The 18,870-nt window shown below is 42.3% G+C and overlaps 1 protein-coding gene across 1 annotated transcript; it reads left to right on the top strand.

The window, feature by feature from the left end:
* Positions 1 to 3,430, top strand: 42sp43 (P43 5S RNA-binding protein). The gene is made up of 9 exons (XM_079521635.1): positions 1 to 168; positions 319 to 419; positions 507 to 603; positions 704 to 792; positions 999 to 1,072; positions 1,349 to 1,429; positions 1,626 to 1,855; positions 2,156 to 2,209; positions 2,664 to 3,430. Exons 1-9 carry the CDS (start codon positions 46 to 48, stop codon positions 2,964 to 2,966), a joined length of 1,152 nt encoding a protein of 383 aa, XP_079377761.1. The 5' UTR covers positions 1 to 45; the 3' UTR covers positions 2,967 to 3,430.
* Positions 3,431 to 18,870: the final 15,440 nt, after the last annotated feature.

The following is an 18,870-nucleotide window of genomic DNA, read 5'->3' as shown; positions in this document are numbered from 1 at the left end:
CGTAAGAAGACGTGTGTTCTTAAAAAGCAACGTTATCGGAGAAAAATGAACGGTGTAACAAGTGGGGAGCCACAAAAACTTGCGCTCCCGTGTAGCCATGCTGGCTGTGCGGCGGTCTTCACTAAACAGTGGAAACTGAAACGACACCTGCTGACGCACACCAAATCGGTAAGGTTATAATTTCTGAAGAACATTGTGAAACAATTAAAATGTGTTCTTCGGTAAATATTAAACTTCCAGAAACACCTCGCGTGGGCCTAACGCGATACTATTACCCGGCCGAGTGGGCCGACTGACTAAAAACCATATTATTCGCAGCGTCCATTTCAATGCAAGTTTGAAGGCTGCGGTCGTCGCTTTCGACAACAGTCGCATTTGACCCGCCACGCTCTTCGGCACAGCGGGATAAAGCAGTGCAGGTAAGTGAAGTTAATGGGTTTTCAGACCATCGTTCGCTCATGTCGCATAATATACTTTAAAGTTTAACTGACTTCTCCTGTGTACAGGTGTACAGTGGCGAGTTGCACGGCCAGCTTCTTTGACCTAAACGCTGTGAAGAGGCACGCGCGTTATGCCCATGGAGATAAAGATGTGTACTTCAAGGTTTGGCCACACGAGGGTGCCGTATTAACGTTGTATGTTTCAGAAGCGTCTGACTGCACAAACGATTGATTCTTGATTAAACTTTTGATGTGTTTTTCAGTGCAATCAACCGAAATGCTCGCTGACCTTCAAGAAACGCAGAACGTTTAAATTGCACTTGACTGCGCATGGGGTGACTGCTCAATTTAAGTAGGTTTCCATTTATTGTCTTTATGATTCATGTTGTAAAATGGTTACCCTAAATGCCTATATAACTAATCTTGTCAAATTGGTGACTTCCCTGTGTTTGTGTAGTTGGGGCTGAGTGGTCTAACATTTAATTTAATTAATACAAAATTATTGCTGGGGGGCAAAGTATGAACTGGACAGATTTATGGTCTCGTTTTTCTATTCAGATGCTCAAAGGCTGGCTGTGGTGCCACATTTGACTCCCATATCACCCGCAAATCCCATGAGAAAAGGCACACAGGTTGGTCAATTTCCAGGGCTGCTCTCATTCTCTACCCTAACACAATTCCTATAAATTAAAGGGTTGTATTGAATGTGACATGTTCCTACTCATGATCCTTTCATTTAGTAACAACTTTAAACTGGGGTCCTGATTTAAGGCATGTCATATTTCAATTGTCAGAAAATGGCAAATCAGCCTTTCACTATCCATCATATGCAAAGTATATGGGGTTAATCGGCAGTTAATCTTTAAGCATAACACTGATCATTTTCTGCTCTCTTTTGGTCTCTGCAGGGTACCGCTGCCCCCATGACGGATGTGAGGTCCTTGAACGCACCTGGACAAAACTACAGAAGCACGCAAAGAAACATCCAGGTAAAAAGGCTTTGTAGCAGTCTATTTAGAGACAACTGTTGCCAAAATTTGCTGGTGAAAGGGGTTAAGATGTGGGTTTTCAGGGAAATGTTTATCTGATTGATTTTCATTGAGGTGAGGTATACATGTGACTTAAGGTTTATCTCAAATTCCTTATGTTGGCCACTCCACTAATACTTAATGATTTGTGTTCCAGTCACTTTCCCCTGCAAGGTGTGTAAGAAGGAGTTTAAGAGAGGGGACTCTCTACGCAGACACAGACGCAGCCATGCCTCTCACAAGCCAGTTCTGCTTTGCCCCAGAACTGACTGCCAGGCGTACTTTTCTACAACCTTCAATCTGCAGCACCACATCCACAAAGTGCACTTTAAGCTGCTCAAATACGGCTGTTCCTTCCCTGACTGCCCACAAAAGTTTGCCATGCGGGTGAGTAAGCTGGCCTTCTCTTGGCTTTCTTGGGCTCCACATAGACACACATTTTTGTATTGGTCCACTTTGGGCAATCACTTTTCTGTGGAATTTAAGTGAAATGCTCAGTCGTTTCTTGTGTTCAATTGGAAGTATGAATTTTGTAGTTAAACTTCACATTTCAACTGCTATGCACTTCATACTGTAAATCTCCCAATTTCCTTTTTGCAATAGGCTACTTGTCCTGTAAACTTGTACTGAGTCTCAGTTTTCACAGATGAATGCAGTAACACCTGTATTACTGGTTCTCTCTAACAGGAGAGCATGACCAGACACCTACGTCACCATGACCCAGGGGCCAATCTTCAGAAGGTGAGAAAGTTATTCAATCGAACTTGAACAGCGGGATACTACTTTAGTGGTGGTGGTGGTGGTATTCTGCAGTGAAAATGGTCACGCTGTGACGCAGCTTGTACATGTGCTTTTTGTTTTTTCATGCAAGACACCAGCATGCAACAAAGTAAAAAGTTGAGCTTTGGTGCCCCAGACTGTCTAGCGGTGCTATTGATTTTGGTCTCCCTTTTGTAGTCGTTCTGGTAAATGCCTCCAGCTTTATTCCACGCAGCAACTATTTGACTGAGTCTTAATGCATCATTTTTCTTGTTCCTTTAGTTTGTTTTTCATCTATCATTGCCAATGTTGCTCTCTGGCATTGGCATTACAATTTCTGCTCTTGGATTTATAGGCAGTGACCATTTAACTTGCCTATTAAAAATTCATGTTGCAAACGGTAATGGTAGCCTTGACTGTAAATGTTTGTTGACAGAAGCGGCAGCGGGCAAAGAAGTCCTGGCAGAAGCGTCTCCATATTGAGCATCGGCAGCCTCTGGTGGAAGATGACTTGCGTCACCTCTTTGCCCTGCGCTTGCGCATCTCCAGACGTGCCAAAGTGGAGGCCAACCTCTCGGGCCTCTTCAATGAGCGCAAGATCCCTCACTTTGTTGACCCAGAGGTCAATCTGCGGAACCTCTTCAGTCTCAAACAGCAGCGCCTTTTGGAGCCCAAACCCGAGGTCAAACTTGAGGTCAAACTTGAGGTCAAACCTGAGGTCTTGCCACTTGCAGTTTAAATTATGATGAGGATTTGAGGATGAATACGTTTTAGTTTTCCTTAGGTTTTGAGAATCTAAAAATATTTATTTTGTAGTAAAAGAAAATTTGTTTTGAGAATCCAAAATATTTCTGAATCATAGGAAATATTGGGTCTTTTGGTTACATTACTACATCTTGACCATAGTCATTGATTAGTTTAAAAGAAGATACCTTCTGAAATGTGTATTCTTGGGTCTTTTGGTTAAATTACTACATTTTGACCGTAGGTAATGGTCATTGATTAGTTTAAAAGAAGAAACCTTTTGAAATGTGTGTTCTTGGGTCTTTTGGTTACATTACAAAATTTTGAACTAAGGTCTTTTTTCCCTTTCAAAGGAGAAACTTTTTTTTGTTTGAATAATGTAAAGCTTAAATGCAGCATTTATAAAAAACTTGTCTAAACTGAGTTTATTACATGACCCAATAAAAAGTTTGAACCCAATTTCATTGAACTGCTTTATTCAAATTCAACAAGTTTTTCATCTCCCAGTTGTAATTGAAATGGGGTTTTAGTCCTAATTCTAAGTTACACAATCAGACTGGTGTATTGTAACTTCTAAAATGGCATTTATTAGACACCCATTTACGGTTCAGTTTGCTTAGTCTGACAGATATAATCGTATACAGTAGTATAAGCTCTTATATGCTCATGACACTGATTGACACATATCGAGGGTAGGGTATGCACATGAGGGTCACATAATCATACCCGGAAATGAAAAGTGGCAAACTACTTTCTGGCCTTGGGAAGCCCATACATCTAAACGGAAAAGTCCTATCGGTGTTGAACTCACTTTGCCACTCATTTTATACATGTGCATACTCTATTCCTTCCCATTTTTGAGGGCCGCTAGCCCCTATGCCCAGCTTTCCGGGCACAAACATTGGCTTGTGATTGACTGATCACCCCCATAGGACACATTGTGATTGGCCGGAATGAGATGTATGATAAGAGCGCCCCTCACTTCACACATGTGTTTTTTTGTTTGTTTTACTTTCTGTGTAAAGTTATCTGCTCACAGTTGAGTTTGACTGGTGATTGTAGTTTAAAGCTTATGTAGTCCTTAAAGGGGAATACCACTCATTTTGTATCATTAATATACCTTCGAGCTGAAATAATAAAAAATGGTGAATCACATCTTTATGACGTCAAGATGTGATTCACCTTGCATGTTCTCCCTGTGTCCCCTAGGGTAGGTACCCTCACAAAAACATGCTGTAATCCTGGTCTCTAAATAAACTGCCTCCCCCTGGCCAGCCGGGGCGCCTGATGGAGGGGAAAGGAACTGGTTGGAATAACGTGTTCCTTCCACGCGCTACGTCCAACCAGGGAAACTACCCCCTTTCACGTGTAAAGGAGCAACTTGGACACTCGGGCAGGAAGGAAGCATGCGTTCAAGTCCGTTGCTCTCCCCATGTCCCCCATATATGGGGACTAGGTTGGCGTAGGGTGTGTAGAGAGCCCAGGATCACATTAGATAATTGGCACAGGGGTGAAAAAATGGGTTACAAAATCGAGGGATAAACGAATGAAAAAAAGATGTGATTCACCATGTTAATGATTTTTTGTCAGACCTCCCAGTGGGGAAACAGAATGGGGACTTTTTTTCATTAATAACCTTTCCAGCTCAAAGGTTATTAATGACCTAGTAAAATGTTACGTTAAGTATTTTTCTGTGATTACTGAATTGGGGTAGGTCAGCTTCTGATGACATGTCCTGGCAAAGATTTATAGCCGGTGATCCAGCACCAAAAATTTGAGAGGACCTGTGATGTCATGACATACTTTTTATTTGTATTTTTGAGTGGTGCAACCACTCCAACGAACAGCAATGTCCGTGTTCAACTGTATGTTTGTGTGTGACTATGTGTGTGTGACCAGTACCAAAAGTGCTGTTGTGCCAGAAAGAGAGAGAGAGAGAGAGAGATAGTGCTGCATGTTGCCTGCTAATAGGCCTATCTCACAGCCCACTTTCCACGCCCACTTCCGGTAAATAGTGGTGTCTTTAACATTAGCATTTACACGTTTTTTTTCTCTGGAGAATCTAAGTACATTTTCTAATGTAAAAATGTGACAGACCAATATTATTATGAAGCAAACAAGATGGTAAATCAGCTCGAACAGATAGAACAAACCATACCTTGAGAAAACAAAAGTTGTAGACTTCTTAAATTACCTCTGTTAACATGTAGCGTCTATGGAGTGACGTCACGCTATCACCACTAACCCCGAAAGGGGGCGTATTAAGGGGGGCGGGGAAATTCTGTGAGATAGGCTTATGAGAGAGAGAGAGAGAGAGAGACAGAGAGGGTGGGGGGTGTATTTGCACCACTCAGTTCACACGGGTGTGATTTTTTTCTATTCATAATGAATTCCATTTTTGTATACCCCCACCAAGTAGCATGTGACATGTCAAACTAGGGGGTTTTCATGATTCTGAATCCATTCCAAGTATTAGTTTTGCACGAAAAACACTCCTTGGCCTAAATTCGGCCATATCAACTTGCCCAAATGTGCTGACCTCATCACATTTGTGCTGACGGCTATCGCCGTCAATGTATGCATACTAGCTCAGTGACCTTGAGGTTAGAGTGTCCGCCCTGAGACTGGGAGGTCGGGGTTTGATCCCTGGCCGGGTCATACCAAAGACTCTAAAAATGGGGCCCAGTGCCTCTCTGCTTGACACTCGGCATCAAGTCCCTGCGACATACTAGCGTCACGTCCAGGGGGTGTACTCACGCTACAGAAATATGAGATAGGCTCCTGCCCTATGGGCATCATGGCTCGCCAAGGCTACTTACTATGCATGCGCTAAACAGTTTTCAACACAAGCTGGCCCTTTGTCAACAGAGATGTCTATTAGGAATTTATCAACATTCATCATGTTTTCTGCTTCTAATGACACAGGACAGTACTTAAAGCCTCATTTAAGCTCACTAACAGTCACTGTCAGTTGAGTTCTATTAGTGTTATCACTGCTCTGCCGAAGGTCATTTTTGAGACCCCGTTTCAGGCCATTACTAGCACCTACACCTGTCCCCTGCTTTGACCTGGCCTGTGTAATTTGCCATGTACCCCACATTGGGCCTCTGTTGATGGGTTTGTGAGTCAGTGCACTTATAGTAACACTGTGAGTAACACAAACAATGGGTTATCAGGAACAGCCATAATTACCATGCCTGTGTGTATCTTTTTAGACTTCTATTTTATTTGATACAGAATGCAATTTGCAAAAAGATTGGATCAGGAGAACAGTATTTTGCCCAGCTGCGTCTAAAGCATAATTGAAATGCATTGCATTATTTAGCAGTGTGAGGACCGAGGATAAAATGATGAGAGTGAATCAGGCAGCGTGGTTCAGAGTAAACGTTTTTGAATAATCGCCTGTAATCAACTTGCTGGCTCAAAGTGCATTTTTAGCACTGCTGCTTTGGGGATTCAGAGGCTCTACCTTGCAGCGGGTTTTAGGAATTTAAGCGATTAGTCTTGTTTCCATGGTTATATGGAAATATGGTAAGGAAATAAGCAGAAGAGTATCTTAAATGTTTACTATCTTTGTTCCACATATTTATCAATGGAGCAATTATGCATATTACAAATAGGACTCATACAGTACTTGATTACTGGTGTTCAAAACCTGTGAAAATGTCTTTCCCAATGATTACTGTCAGGTGTTTTTTTGACAACTGCTGGATTCCTAATTGTATTCTTAAGGGACACTGAGACTGAGCCAGTGGCGTAGACCAGGGGTTCTCAACGTTTTTGGCCGGGGACCCCCGGAAATGCTTTGGCAATGTCTCGGGACCCCCGCCCCGCCCCCTCCCGACCCCCAATATAAATTGACTGCTACAATAACCTTAAAGGGGCATTCCACTCATTTTCAACATTTTACTATGTCATTAATATACCTTAGAGCTGTTGTGTGGAAGTAATAAAAAAGTCCCCCCATTCTGTGTTTCCTAGAACTAGAGGTCTGAAAAAAATCATTAACATGGTGAAACACATCTTGATGATGTCATCAAGATGTGTTTCACCATGTTAATGGTTTTTTTCATAATTACAGTTCTAGGAAACACAAAATGGGGGGACCTTTTTTTATTATTTCCACACAACAGCTCTAAGGTATATTAATGACATAGTAAAATGTTGAAAATGGGTGGTTTTCCCCTTTAACCCATTTTGGGCGGGAACCCCTTTTGGTGTTTTAAGCATTATGTTATAATTTAGCTATTGAAAAATAGCAGATCTACAAGCTCGTAGCGCGCCACCGAGTATTTTTTTGAAAATAATTTGGGGACCCCCTAAAATAATTTGGCGACCCTCCGAGGGGTCGCGACCCACAGGTTGAGAACCCCTGGCGTAGACCGTGCAATCAGAGTGGCCACGCCCCACACAGCCTTGAATGAAAGAGCCTGGTTCAGGACTGAAGACAACAAGAATGTACTGTATTATAGTAAACTTGACCTGTGTTGGCTCTGCACTTGGTCATCTTTTTCCTCCTCTACACCAAAGCTCTTCACCAAAAATAGCACGTAGATCCCCCCCCCCCCCCCCCCCCCCCCAGTTAAGGGATGTTAAGGGTTCAAGTTGACCATATCCCTCTCTCTCACACACTCTCACACACTCTCACACACACACACACACACACACACACACACACACACACACACACACACACACACACACCTATCTCTCTCTGGCCATATCTGAAATGCCACACCAATTATCCATATGCAGTGATGACCTAGCCTCGCGTTGCGATACTAATATACCACTGCGCTGGGCTGCGTGGGCATATATGCAATAGGGGCGGGTTTAGTGTGGCTGCGCCAGGCTAGTGATGACCTTTGGAATGGTATGCTGAACTTCATTCAGAGACACAGAGCAAAAGAGCAAATTATAATATATCCATCCAGGGTAAATAGGAAGGCGGTGGGAGAAATTCATTCAACATCACAATGCAGTTGCAGCGAGGAACTTGGATGGGTGGGTGGATTGCCAGTTGTTTTTCTATCAATACATACCGTATAAATGCATGGTATTATTGTTTTAATGATCTGACATTGTATTCAGAAAATCATTAATTTCATCCTGTCTATAGGGAACTCAAAATGATACCTGTCTGATTTAAGGTGGGATGGTTGGAACGAGTGTAGTAGCATTTCTCCATTTAATTTCTTGATTGATTGATTGAATACTTTATTGACAAGTTTGATAACAGTACAGGTAGTACAGTCAAAGGTAATGCTAAAATATTAAATAACAAAACGCTTGTTTCCATTGTGGTCCAGTGTGGCTACTCAATATTAGTAATACACATACTACTAATACAATACAATATGTGCGGTGGATAGCCTCTTCCCACAATGCTAAATCACCTCTGCTGCACTGACCGGAGGGCCGCTGGGCCGGGCCATGTTTTTACATGTCAAATAGCTGTGTAACCTTCATGCCGTCTAATTTGCAGAAGGAAGGAGTGTAATTAAGCTCAAAGGGCGACAGTCATGCACAGTAACATTTTTTAATTTACCTCTGAGATATGTTGTGTGTGCGGCGTGCACGCACACACACACACACACACACACACACACACACACACACACACACACACACACACACACACACACACACACACACACACACACACACACAAACAGGGAGATAAAATTAAGTAGGTTAACCACAACACTGTCATGCCCCGATTTAGTCTGCTTCTTCTCCAGTCCAGAATAGATGACCCAAAACATCTTCCCCTCCTCTTTCTCACACTTCCCCTGGCCCTGTTTAATTCAAGGTTTTTTCTGACGTCAGTGACATGACTCAACTAATCCCAGTTGATTCAAACATTTGTGAAGTAGGCTACTGGTAAGACACACGTGCAGGAAAAGTCTATGGTCTCTCTACTGTTTCACATTAGTTTCCTAAGGTATCTTGACGGTAAAGCGTTAAGGCCTATTCATAGTCTGTATTTTAGGTGGTGAGGTGACCACCGAACTACAACATGACGTCACAAGCCGCGGTGAAGAGCAAACCACCGCCACCGCCCCTTTCTCTGTTTTTACTCACCACCGCTCAACGTTATTTCAGCTCCAGTGGTCACCTCCACCACCGAAAATCCAGACTATGAATGAGCCTTAAGGATGACTGAACTAATTCAGTTGTTTTACATAGAACATAATAAAGGGATTTGGAGTGCTCAACTCAAGTGCCTTTCAAAAGTCTCTGAAAACTCATTCAGTTGTGCAATAGAAGCCAAGTATAATTATGCCTGCGAGGGCTGTTTGTTTTACATAGACTAGACATCAGCCTATGTCTGCAGCTCTCAATAGTAAAGAGAACGAGAGAACGGCTAATAATTTTTTATAACTGTTTCCGGAAAAATACTGTCCGGTTTTAGCACTATTCCGTTTCTCCTACAGTATATACTTTAAATCAGAAACAGGATTCTTTTTATTGCCCGGTGTATGTTGTATATGAGGAATATTGACATGAACAATATGCCACACAAAGAACTCTATCTCTCCTGCCACCACACACAAACATCAAAATTATTGTTCAACCTTCCATAGACATTTCGAGATAATCTAAAAGGAGCCGTCTGCACTTCCAATCTGTTTTTGATTGATAGCTGAAGTTGTTAACATCAGAACAGTTGTCTAGCCTACCCACAGGGAACCAAGAAGCCTTGCAGAGAAAAAATGGCACAATATTGCCCTTTTATTCTGGCAGAATGTGCGTAGCAGTTATAATCTCTCTCTCTCTTGCTCGCTCCTGCTCTCGTAGTCATACCACTCACAAACATCTAAATTATTGTTCAGCCTTCCATAGATATTTCGGGATAATCTAAAAGGAGCCCTCTGCACTCTCATCCTGTTTATCACATCTGATTGAAGTTGATAGCTGAAGTTGTTATCATCAGAACAGTTGTCTAGCCTCACAGAGAACCAAGAAGCCGTGCAGAGACAGAATGGCACAATATTGCCTTATTGCTGGCAGAATGTGCGTATATAAATCAGTTAATTTGGCTCTCTCCATTTCCATGAAGAAACTGGGGCGGGCACACAGTGGTGGTCAGACTCAGAGCTTTGAAAGTCACCCAAAACTAAATAGAGACTGATAGGGCTTGTGTTGAGGCTCTGTGGGAGTAGCCTGGCGCAGCCAGACTTCACCCGCCCCTATTGCATATGCATATGCCCCGAGACGTAGCCCAGCGCAGTGGTATATTAGTATCGCAACGCAAGGCTACCGTGGGAGATTATTGTAGTTGTTTCAATCACCTGGACCACTGATTAACTAACAGTTTTGTTACTTTCCTCTACCTCTCTCTCTCCTTTTCTCTCTCTCTCTTTCCCTAACTGTCTCTCTGTCTCTGCTCTCCTCCTCATGCCTTCAATATTGTGCTGCCACCTATTTTTCTTCCATCATATTATAATGTAATATACATCATTCATGACTTTATCTTACTTCACTACGATTCATATTCATGGACTAACTCTGTCTCGGATACATTTTGTATTTGGCTGTAAATACAATTTGTCATGTGTTCAGACATGTTTATCATTGTACGGTGAATAACTCAGTGCCGAGATATGATGCAAATTATATAGTGTTTCAAAGGTAAGCGTGCACCATGCACCCACACCACCAGATTAAAGTAGAATAGCAATGAGAATCCAGTGACTGTGGATTCATGTTTTGAGTTGAGAAAACAAACACACTGTGAAAGACAATTGCTCAAGAAGGACTCACATTAGATCCTGTAATAGCCTGTATAAACTGGTTTCCCCAAACAAAACCAAGGGTGTTATAATGTTTGCTTGCTAAACACTAACTTCCTCCAACCCCCCCAAGACCAAGCTATACCATGGCTGACCGGACCTTCTGCTCGGCCGCCCCCCAACTGTGGAATGCCCTCCCTGACCAGTGACCACCTGAGAGCAACCGCAGTCTATTGGTTCCTTTGAGAGTGGAGTAAAAATCTACCTTTTTAACAAAGCCTTTCCTTAGTACACTCGTTTTACCTCTAGGCCTTATGCCCTCATGTTTTTAATGTTTTGTTTTAGCTTTTTTTCGTTCTCGGGTTGCCTAGCCAGGGCCCGCAAATGTAATCATAGCCACTTGGAATGGGATCTGAAAAATCTAATTTATACTTCTTGATCACATGACCCCCCGACATAATCTGTTGGAGTAGTAGCAAAACGTAGAACATGGAATTTGGCACAAACAAGGCCTATAAATTGCGTCATGATCCAAGCAATCCAGAGAAACATGGATAGTGATTTTACACCTTTCAAGAGCCAAAACGTGAAGTTGGCTGTTGTAGCGCCACCATGAGATTAAATATGCACACATACAGGGAGATCAGCAGGGCTGCAGCCATGTTCTCTCAGCGGCCATGACATTCCCTGGAAAAGTGAACGATGTGTTCACATGAACCTCACAACATGGGAATATACCTCTATGTAGTTCTCTGTGAGGACGACATAGTTGAAACATCAGGGTGTGGAGGAGATACTGAGAGAGAGTGAGATGGAGTGAAATCAAGACATCTAGAAGTCTAATCAGTCCTTCTGCTGGATAAGCATCAGTTGTTTTTTCTTGATTGGAGCTGTGTGTGTGTGTGTGTGTGTGTGTGTGTGTGTGTGTGTGTGTGTGTGTGTGTGTGTGTGTGTGTGTGTGTGTGTGTGTGTGTGTGTGTGTGTGTGTGTGTGTGTGTGTGTGTGCGACTGAGTGTGTGTGTGTGCGTGCGACTGAGTGTGTTTGTGTGTGTGCGTGTGTGCGTGCGTGTGTGCATGCATGCGTGTGTGCGCGTGTGTATGTGCGTGCGTGCGTGTGCGTGTGCCTTTGTGCATCTGTCTGTTTACAGTATGTTGTCCATTGTGGATAGCACAGCACTGCATGCTAGGATCACCCGTGGCTGCCCAGAGGGAGAGGAGAACATGAGAGAAAGTACACAGACCGTTGTGAAGCTCATGTTTCATTAATACAATGCAGCACACAGTCAGGAGGGGGCAGGGTCACAGACTAGTTGAGATTAATTAGAGGGAGAATGTAAATATAGGTCAAATCACAGAACCACAAGACTGACATTCATCCACAGAGGACTTTCTAATCAACACTGATCACTAATCAGGCCCAGAGCGCTAAAATCACCCGTCACAAAGACTAAAACTGTTTGAAGCATCATCAGTCATAATAGTGACGAGTCACACTTCATTTCACAAAATGGCTTGCAACAGTAGTCTCTGTGGAAGAAAGTATGTTGCCAAACAAAAAAGACGACAAACTGAAAAGTACTGTATATGGGATGTAAATGGTAAATGGTGCATTTTTATATAGCGCCTTTATCCAAGGCGCTTTACATAGATTGTGCATTACATTCACCCATTCATACACCGATTGCGGCGGAAGCCATGCAAGGTACCAACCAGCACATCGGGAGCAATTTGGGGTTCAGTGTCTTGCCCAAGGACACTTCGACATGTAGACAGGAGGAGCCGGGATTCGAACCGCCGACCCATGGATCATTGGATGACCTGCTCTACCTCCTGAGCCACAGGGGACCCCCCAAAATAATTTGACGACTCCCCCCTAGGGGTCGCGACCCACGGGTTGAGAACCCCTGGCTTATGACACATTTGTCATAAGCATCTCCCTGCCTACTTGTCTGCCTGCCTCATTGTTCACATGGCTGCAGCTGCTTAATGGTCTGCATGTCTCAGTCAACACATTTACACTTTGACAGCTTGTTAGCCTCTGGCTACCTTTTTGTTTTTTACAAAGCGCGTTTTTTACAAAGATGGTCGACGTGCTGCACGTACAATATAGTGTAGAGTGGAAAATCAAGTATTTGGACATGCCCTAAGCTTTGTTGGAAATCGTAATATAAAAGAAATTGTGCACTGAGCGGTGCTGTGTGTGTGTGTGTGTGTGTGTGTGTGTGTGTGTGTGTGTGTGTGTGTGTGTGTGTGTGTGTGTGTGTGTGTGTGTGTGTGTGTGTGTGTGTGTGTGTGTGTGTGTGTGTGTGTGTGTGTGTGTGTGTGTGACCGACCTGAATGCGACCCCAATCAGCTGCAGGGGTCAATGGGTTGTCCTCAGACAAACAGACATAGACACTCGGTCACTCATTGGAGCATTGTTTGCACCGTTAAAAAATGCCTGTGGTCCTGGGCAGACCGGGTGTGTTTTTGTACTCGTCCATTTGTTCTTTTCGTGTGTGACTGTATCAGGACATAAAATGTGTCCTAGCTTGTTTGTGCCCCTTAAGCAACATCTTTGTATGATTGAGTAATGATTGGTTTGGTTTGCAATTATGGTCAGTAGGGGGTCTTCTCAAAAGCTGCTTGTCTGCACTGAAGAAAAATCTGAATAATACTGGGAGAGAACATGGGAAGAGAAATGGAATAAACTCCCAGAATAACATACCCTATTTACACACCCCACGCCTTGTGCAGAATTATACTGGTCCCATTATCTTTTCTCTCACCCACCACCATGTATTTGGTTGCATGAGTGCACATGATATCAAAGACAATGTTGTAATGTATTGCATTTGATGCTGTTGCAAGGTGTTAGTATAATAGCATGTTGTACTCTTTGGTGAAGAAAGAAATCTTTATGCAGCCAGTCAGGGATGATGATCCGTGCGTGCGTGCTTGTGGGCGTGTGTGTGTGCGCGTGTGTGTGTGTGTGTGTGTGTGTGTGTGTGTGTGTGCATGTGCGTGCGTGCGTGCTAAAATAAGTGTGTGCATGTGCGTGTGTGCGTGCATGCGTGTGTGTGTGTGTGTGCGTGCGCGCATGTGTGTGTGTGTGTGCGTGCGCGCGCGCATGTGTGTGTGTGTGCATGCGCGCGTGTGTGTGTGTGTGTGTGCGTGGCGTGCATGCATGCGTGTGCATATTTGCATGTGTTTTAGAAACCTGTGATTACCTGCTATTCATAGAGTGGATGTGCATTTAACCAGCCCCTCTGTCCAATTGAAATCACATGACAGTTAGGACTTTAGTATTTGTTTGCATTGCTTCCCCAGATACAGTGAGTGGGATAATTGCATGCTGGAGGAAGTAGAGTCTGTGCTGAATGGAATGGCCATGTTCTCCTGGGGCTTCACGTGTAGTAATGGCATGTTTTTGTGAGCTTGGCAGAATAGAAGCCCAAAGCACCTCTGGACTTACAGGTTTCAGACAATGCACACCTCTTGACTTGAGTTCCCATACAAAGAAACCTCATTTTGAGTCTTTACTTTGAGATTCAGAATGGAAGAAATTAAATATTGTGTACAGCGGAAAACAAAGACAGATTTGTGAATTAATCACCGTGCCGCATCTCAGAAATAAGGAGATTTTAATGGAACCTTGATTATCTCCCGTTCAGCTAACATTACTGGATGAGTATGAGCAGCCATCTGAAATATGAGCCTTTTTGTTATTGGAAGATATTTTTTTTTGCTTTTTGTTATAATTGCTTTTTGTTTTTGTTATAATGTAATCATTATGCCATTTACCCCCAGATATTTATAATCCCTGTCACTGCAGAACCTTACTGTGTTGTCTGTCTGGGGAGGGTGTTGACCAATGATTCTCAACCTTTTCCAGCAACGACCCCCTCAAAATGATCAATAATGTTTGAGGGGAATGTTTGAGGGATATTTGAAGATTACATCATGTGGCAGCCAAGTCAATGGACTTTTTAACGTTAGTTTAGAACACTTATAACATAAATCGTTTGCCAGCAAAGTCTATGGACTTTATGTTTGTTTAGAGCACTTAATAGAACTAGAAAGGTCGCAATTTTAAAAAATTGCAAAGTGTGGTTGCCGCAGTGGCTTACATATGCCCCTCCCACTAATATTGCCAGCCAATTACAATGTCACGTCACCCCTGCGATCATGCGTAAGAAATTCGGAGGGGAATTATCCCCCAAAAACCATGTTTTTGCGACAAACGGTTACATTTCTCGCATTTGCGGCGCCCCCTATGGATGAAAATAGAATTGCTTTTGGTACTTGGTTGATTCAACCACCCACGACATGTGCTTCAAATTTGGGATGGATTGGACATTCCGTTAGTGATTTATGGCATTTTTTGTAAAATAGGCCCCTCCCACTATCTTCGGACGACGATTACGGCCGAACGATACGCACTACCAAAATTCTGCGGATAGGATAGGTGTGGAGATAATGTGTGCCGATTTTTGTGAGATTTGGACAAAATTTGTAGGAGGAGGAGCCAAAAGTGTGTTTCGGAGAAAATTCAAAATGGCGGAAAATCTATCATGACGCAAATGGGCGTGGCCTATATGGGGAGATGCGTCATAACCCAAGAAATCCAGAGAAAAAATAATTTTGATTTTACAACCTACGGTTCAAGAGTTATAAGCCAAAACGTAAAGTGGGCTGTTATAGCGCCACCATGAGGCCGACCGATAACATTATACGTTGATTAATTTTAGTAATTATTATGAACCTAACCTCCAAGTTTTGTAACTATAGTGCTTACAGTCTCTGAGGAAAAAATACTTGAATGTGAGAAAAATCGCATTTTCCCATTCATGTCAATGGGGAAATTTAATTCACTAATAAATTAATATCAATTAAACTATACAACATTTCTCTTAAAAAAATACAAGCACATCCTTCCCGATAAAGCCGGTCAATTTGACATATGGCTCAAGTGCGTACAGTCAAAACTGTGGGAGGAGTAGCACATAAAAGACTAAGTGGAATAACAAGTAAAACGCGCAAACGCGGGAAGCGAACGCAGCTCGTAAATTGCAATAACAACAATTAGAATAAATTACGTACTTTTTAAGGTTTTTTTTAAGTTAAGTTTTTTTAAATTAAATGTTTTTTCAAGTTTTTTTTTAGTGTGTGTATGTGTGCGTGCGTGCGTGTTTCTTTTTTAGGTTTTTTTTTTTAAGTTTTTTGTTCAAGTTTTTTTTTAAGTTAAGTTTTTTTTTAAGTTAAGTTTTTTGTGTGTACGTTTTTCCTTTTAAGTTTTTTTTTTAAGTTAAGTTTTTTTTAAGTTAAGTTTTTTTTTAAGTTAAGTTTTTTTTAAGTTAAGTTTTTTTTTAAGTTAAGTTTTTTGTGTGTGTGTGTGTGTGTGTGCGCGTGCGTGCGTGCGTGCATGCGTGCGTGTGTGTGTGTGCGTGCATGTGTGTGTGTGTTTTTGTGTGTGATACAGCTGCGCCCTCTGGTGGTGGGCGGGTGGTGTTACAGCGTGACACACACACACACAGACACACACACAGACACACAGACGTGATCTGCTGGGTCTCATAGTAAATGCTCACTGCGTTCGCAATAAAGTGTTCCAATTGCAATAGTCTGGTTGCCCTGTTAGGGCAACCACACTAATTACTTATTTTGTGGTCTGTTAAAGATATAATTGAATAATGTATAATCTTAGTAGAGAGTGTAGTTGTTTGAACAACACTTTTTTTGTGGAAATATTCTATTAAACCACATCTCTTTTTTCTGGCCTGTCAAATCTGACAGCTTTAAAGTATTTATTTGGGCCTCTGAGCATGAGCATTTTCTATTTTAGGTGGTCTCTCAGTTTTCTGCTCATCTAGACAAATTTAAGCTGCCCAAACACATGAAAATTCCACTCTTCCCAACCAATGCACGTAGAGCAGAATAAGCCCTTCTGCTCATGGGAAGATAAATCGATAGAGACTGAGGTCACTCTCACAGCAGCAATGTGACACAAATTCCAAAGAGAGTGTGTGTGTGTGTGTGTGTGTGTGTGTGTGTGTGTGTGTGTGTGTGTGTGTGTGTGTGTGTGTGTGTGTGTGTGTGTGTGTGTGTGTAGTACAGTTGATGAGACACAAGGGCTGTACTGTCATATATTTTTATTGAGGCATTAGGTCAAACAATGACTCAGAACATACAAGGTACATCCACCAAAGCCTTTTTTTCCCCAGCTGAAAACGCAACGAGCTCTTGTCCAAACAGACAATAAGAGTAGACAATATTTCAACTCTTGGCGCTGCTGGTGTTTCTTTCCAGCATAACATGAGTACACACAGCTCCCATTGCACTCAGGAAAAATAACACATCGGTGGCCACTGTTGAGAACATTAGATGCATTGCTAGCAAATATAAAGTGGGTGAAATTACATGGGTAAAACTAATAAGCAATCTGGTTTTATTTTCACTCCGTACAGGGACGGATTAACCCCCACGAGGGCCCCTGGGCCTGTAATGTTTGCAGGGCCCCCATAGGGCGCGTGACATTTTTGTGTTTTTCCGTGTTTTTATCATCTTTTTGACCTACATTTAACAAAATCAATGGCCAATGAAGGGCCCCAGGAGCCCTTTTCAGGGCATCAAACCCAGTACCGCGCGGTCCAATTTCCCTGAAGGGCCCCTGAGAGCCAAGGGCCCCTGGGCCACGGCCCCACTGGCCCAATGGCTAATTTGTCCCTGACTCCGTAGCTGCTGTTTATTCCCATTTTCTTTTACTACTGCTCCGATTGACAATTGTACCTGACAGACAAAAACATTCAGATTAAAAAATAACGTTATAATAAATAAATAAAAATAATAAAGTTGTAGGTAAAATACTCAATGACAAGTGTAACAATAAGATATGTGTTGATCAAATACTGAAATAGGAAGGAACTAAACATAAGCCAAATAAATGTATTGTTGTAATGTCATTAACATAATGGTGTTTGTGTGCTTCAGCACCACTTTTTCTCTTTTGCTACCTCACAGAAAAAAACATTCTTTCTAAAGCCTGAAAGAATAAGTCAGTTCAATCAATCATATTATGTGATGTGATTATTTCTACATACCAACAAAGGTGCTTTCCACTCGCCCTTAAAACTGCCCAGACTAATCAATAACACAGGGGATAAGAGAAGGCAAACAAGAACGGAAGCTGGAGATGACAGTCTGGCATTCGATCAATAATGAAGTGAACACCCATGGGTAAAACACTACCTGCATGCAGGCATATTGATTCATGGTTTAGCATCAACACCCCCCTCTCTCTCCACCTGCCTGCTCCTTCCCTCGAGGGGCCAAGAGGAACCCACACTTTGTCATGTTAAAAAAAAGTTGTTTAAATGTGCTCCTTCTCTGGGAGTGTTTGACACAGGCTTATTACAGGGGACGTAGAGACATCCCATACATCTGATGTAGTCAGACCCTCTGTTCAAGCATCCATATCTAACCAAAAGAGCTCCTTCATATCAAAACATATAATTACTTCCCTCACCACCATGCATCGTCTGGATGTCTACACTCGTGAAAATTGGGAAAGAAACAAGGACATGTTGTTGTTTGTTCAGTACTCACAGATATTTGCAATCCCGCCACAAATAATTGAGGTTTTGCACACTGTACTGGTATTCTATTTCCTTGTTAGATCTGAAGAGATGACCAAAAAAGGTTTTTCATTTAAAAACATAGCATTGAAGCCTCCTCCGGCATGCAATCATAACCTCTTTCATACAATATCAATGGAGACCTTTGAAAATGCAAATGAAGGCTTTCTGTTGTGAAATATGTTTGATCTGGACGGATCTACTGTACATTGCTTTGATAAACCTAGATAGACGATTTAAAAGGAAGGCAAAGACCTACAATACAAAATTAATTCAAAGAACCAATGAATAGTCACAAGCTCTTCCTTCCTGAGAGCTCAACTAAAACAACCCAGGAAATAAAACAGCCTGATTTTAAAACACAACACACATGGTTACTACAGTGACTACAGTCTGTGTCTGTGTTCTTTCAAAAGGTTTTCATTTTCAATAAAAAAGAAAATGTGTTTCCCCATGCAGTTCATGTGTTTTTTGAACATATTAAATCACTAAGGATCGATGAGAGAGACCGAGGCTGACATTAGCCTATAGGAATTGGGGAGTCGGGTAT

Source organism: Electrona antarctica (genome assembly GCF_951216825.1).
Source record: "Electrona antarctica genome assembly, chromosome: 14".
Lineage (NCBI taxonomy): Eukaryota > Metazoa > Chordata > Actinopteri > Myctophiformes > Myctophidae > Electrona > Electrona antarctica.
Note: the sequence above shows the minus strand (reverse complement) of the source record. Positions and strands in the feature narration are given on the sequence as shown.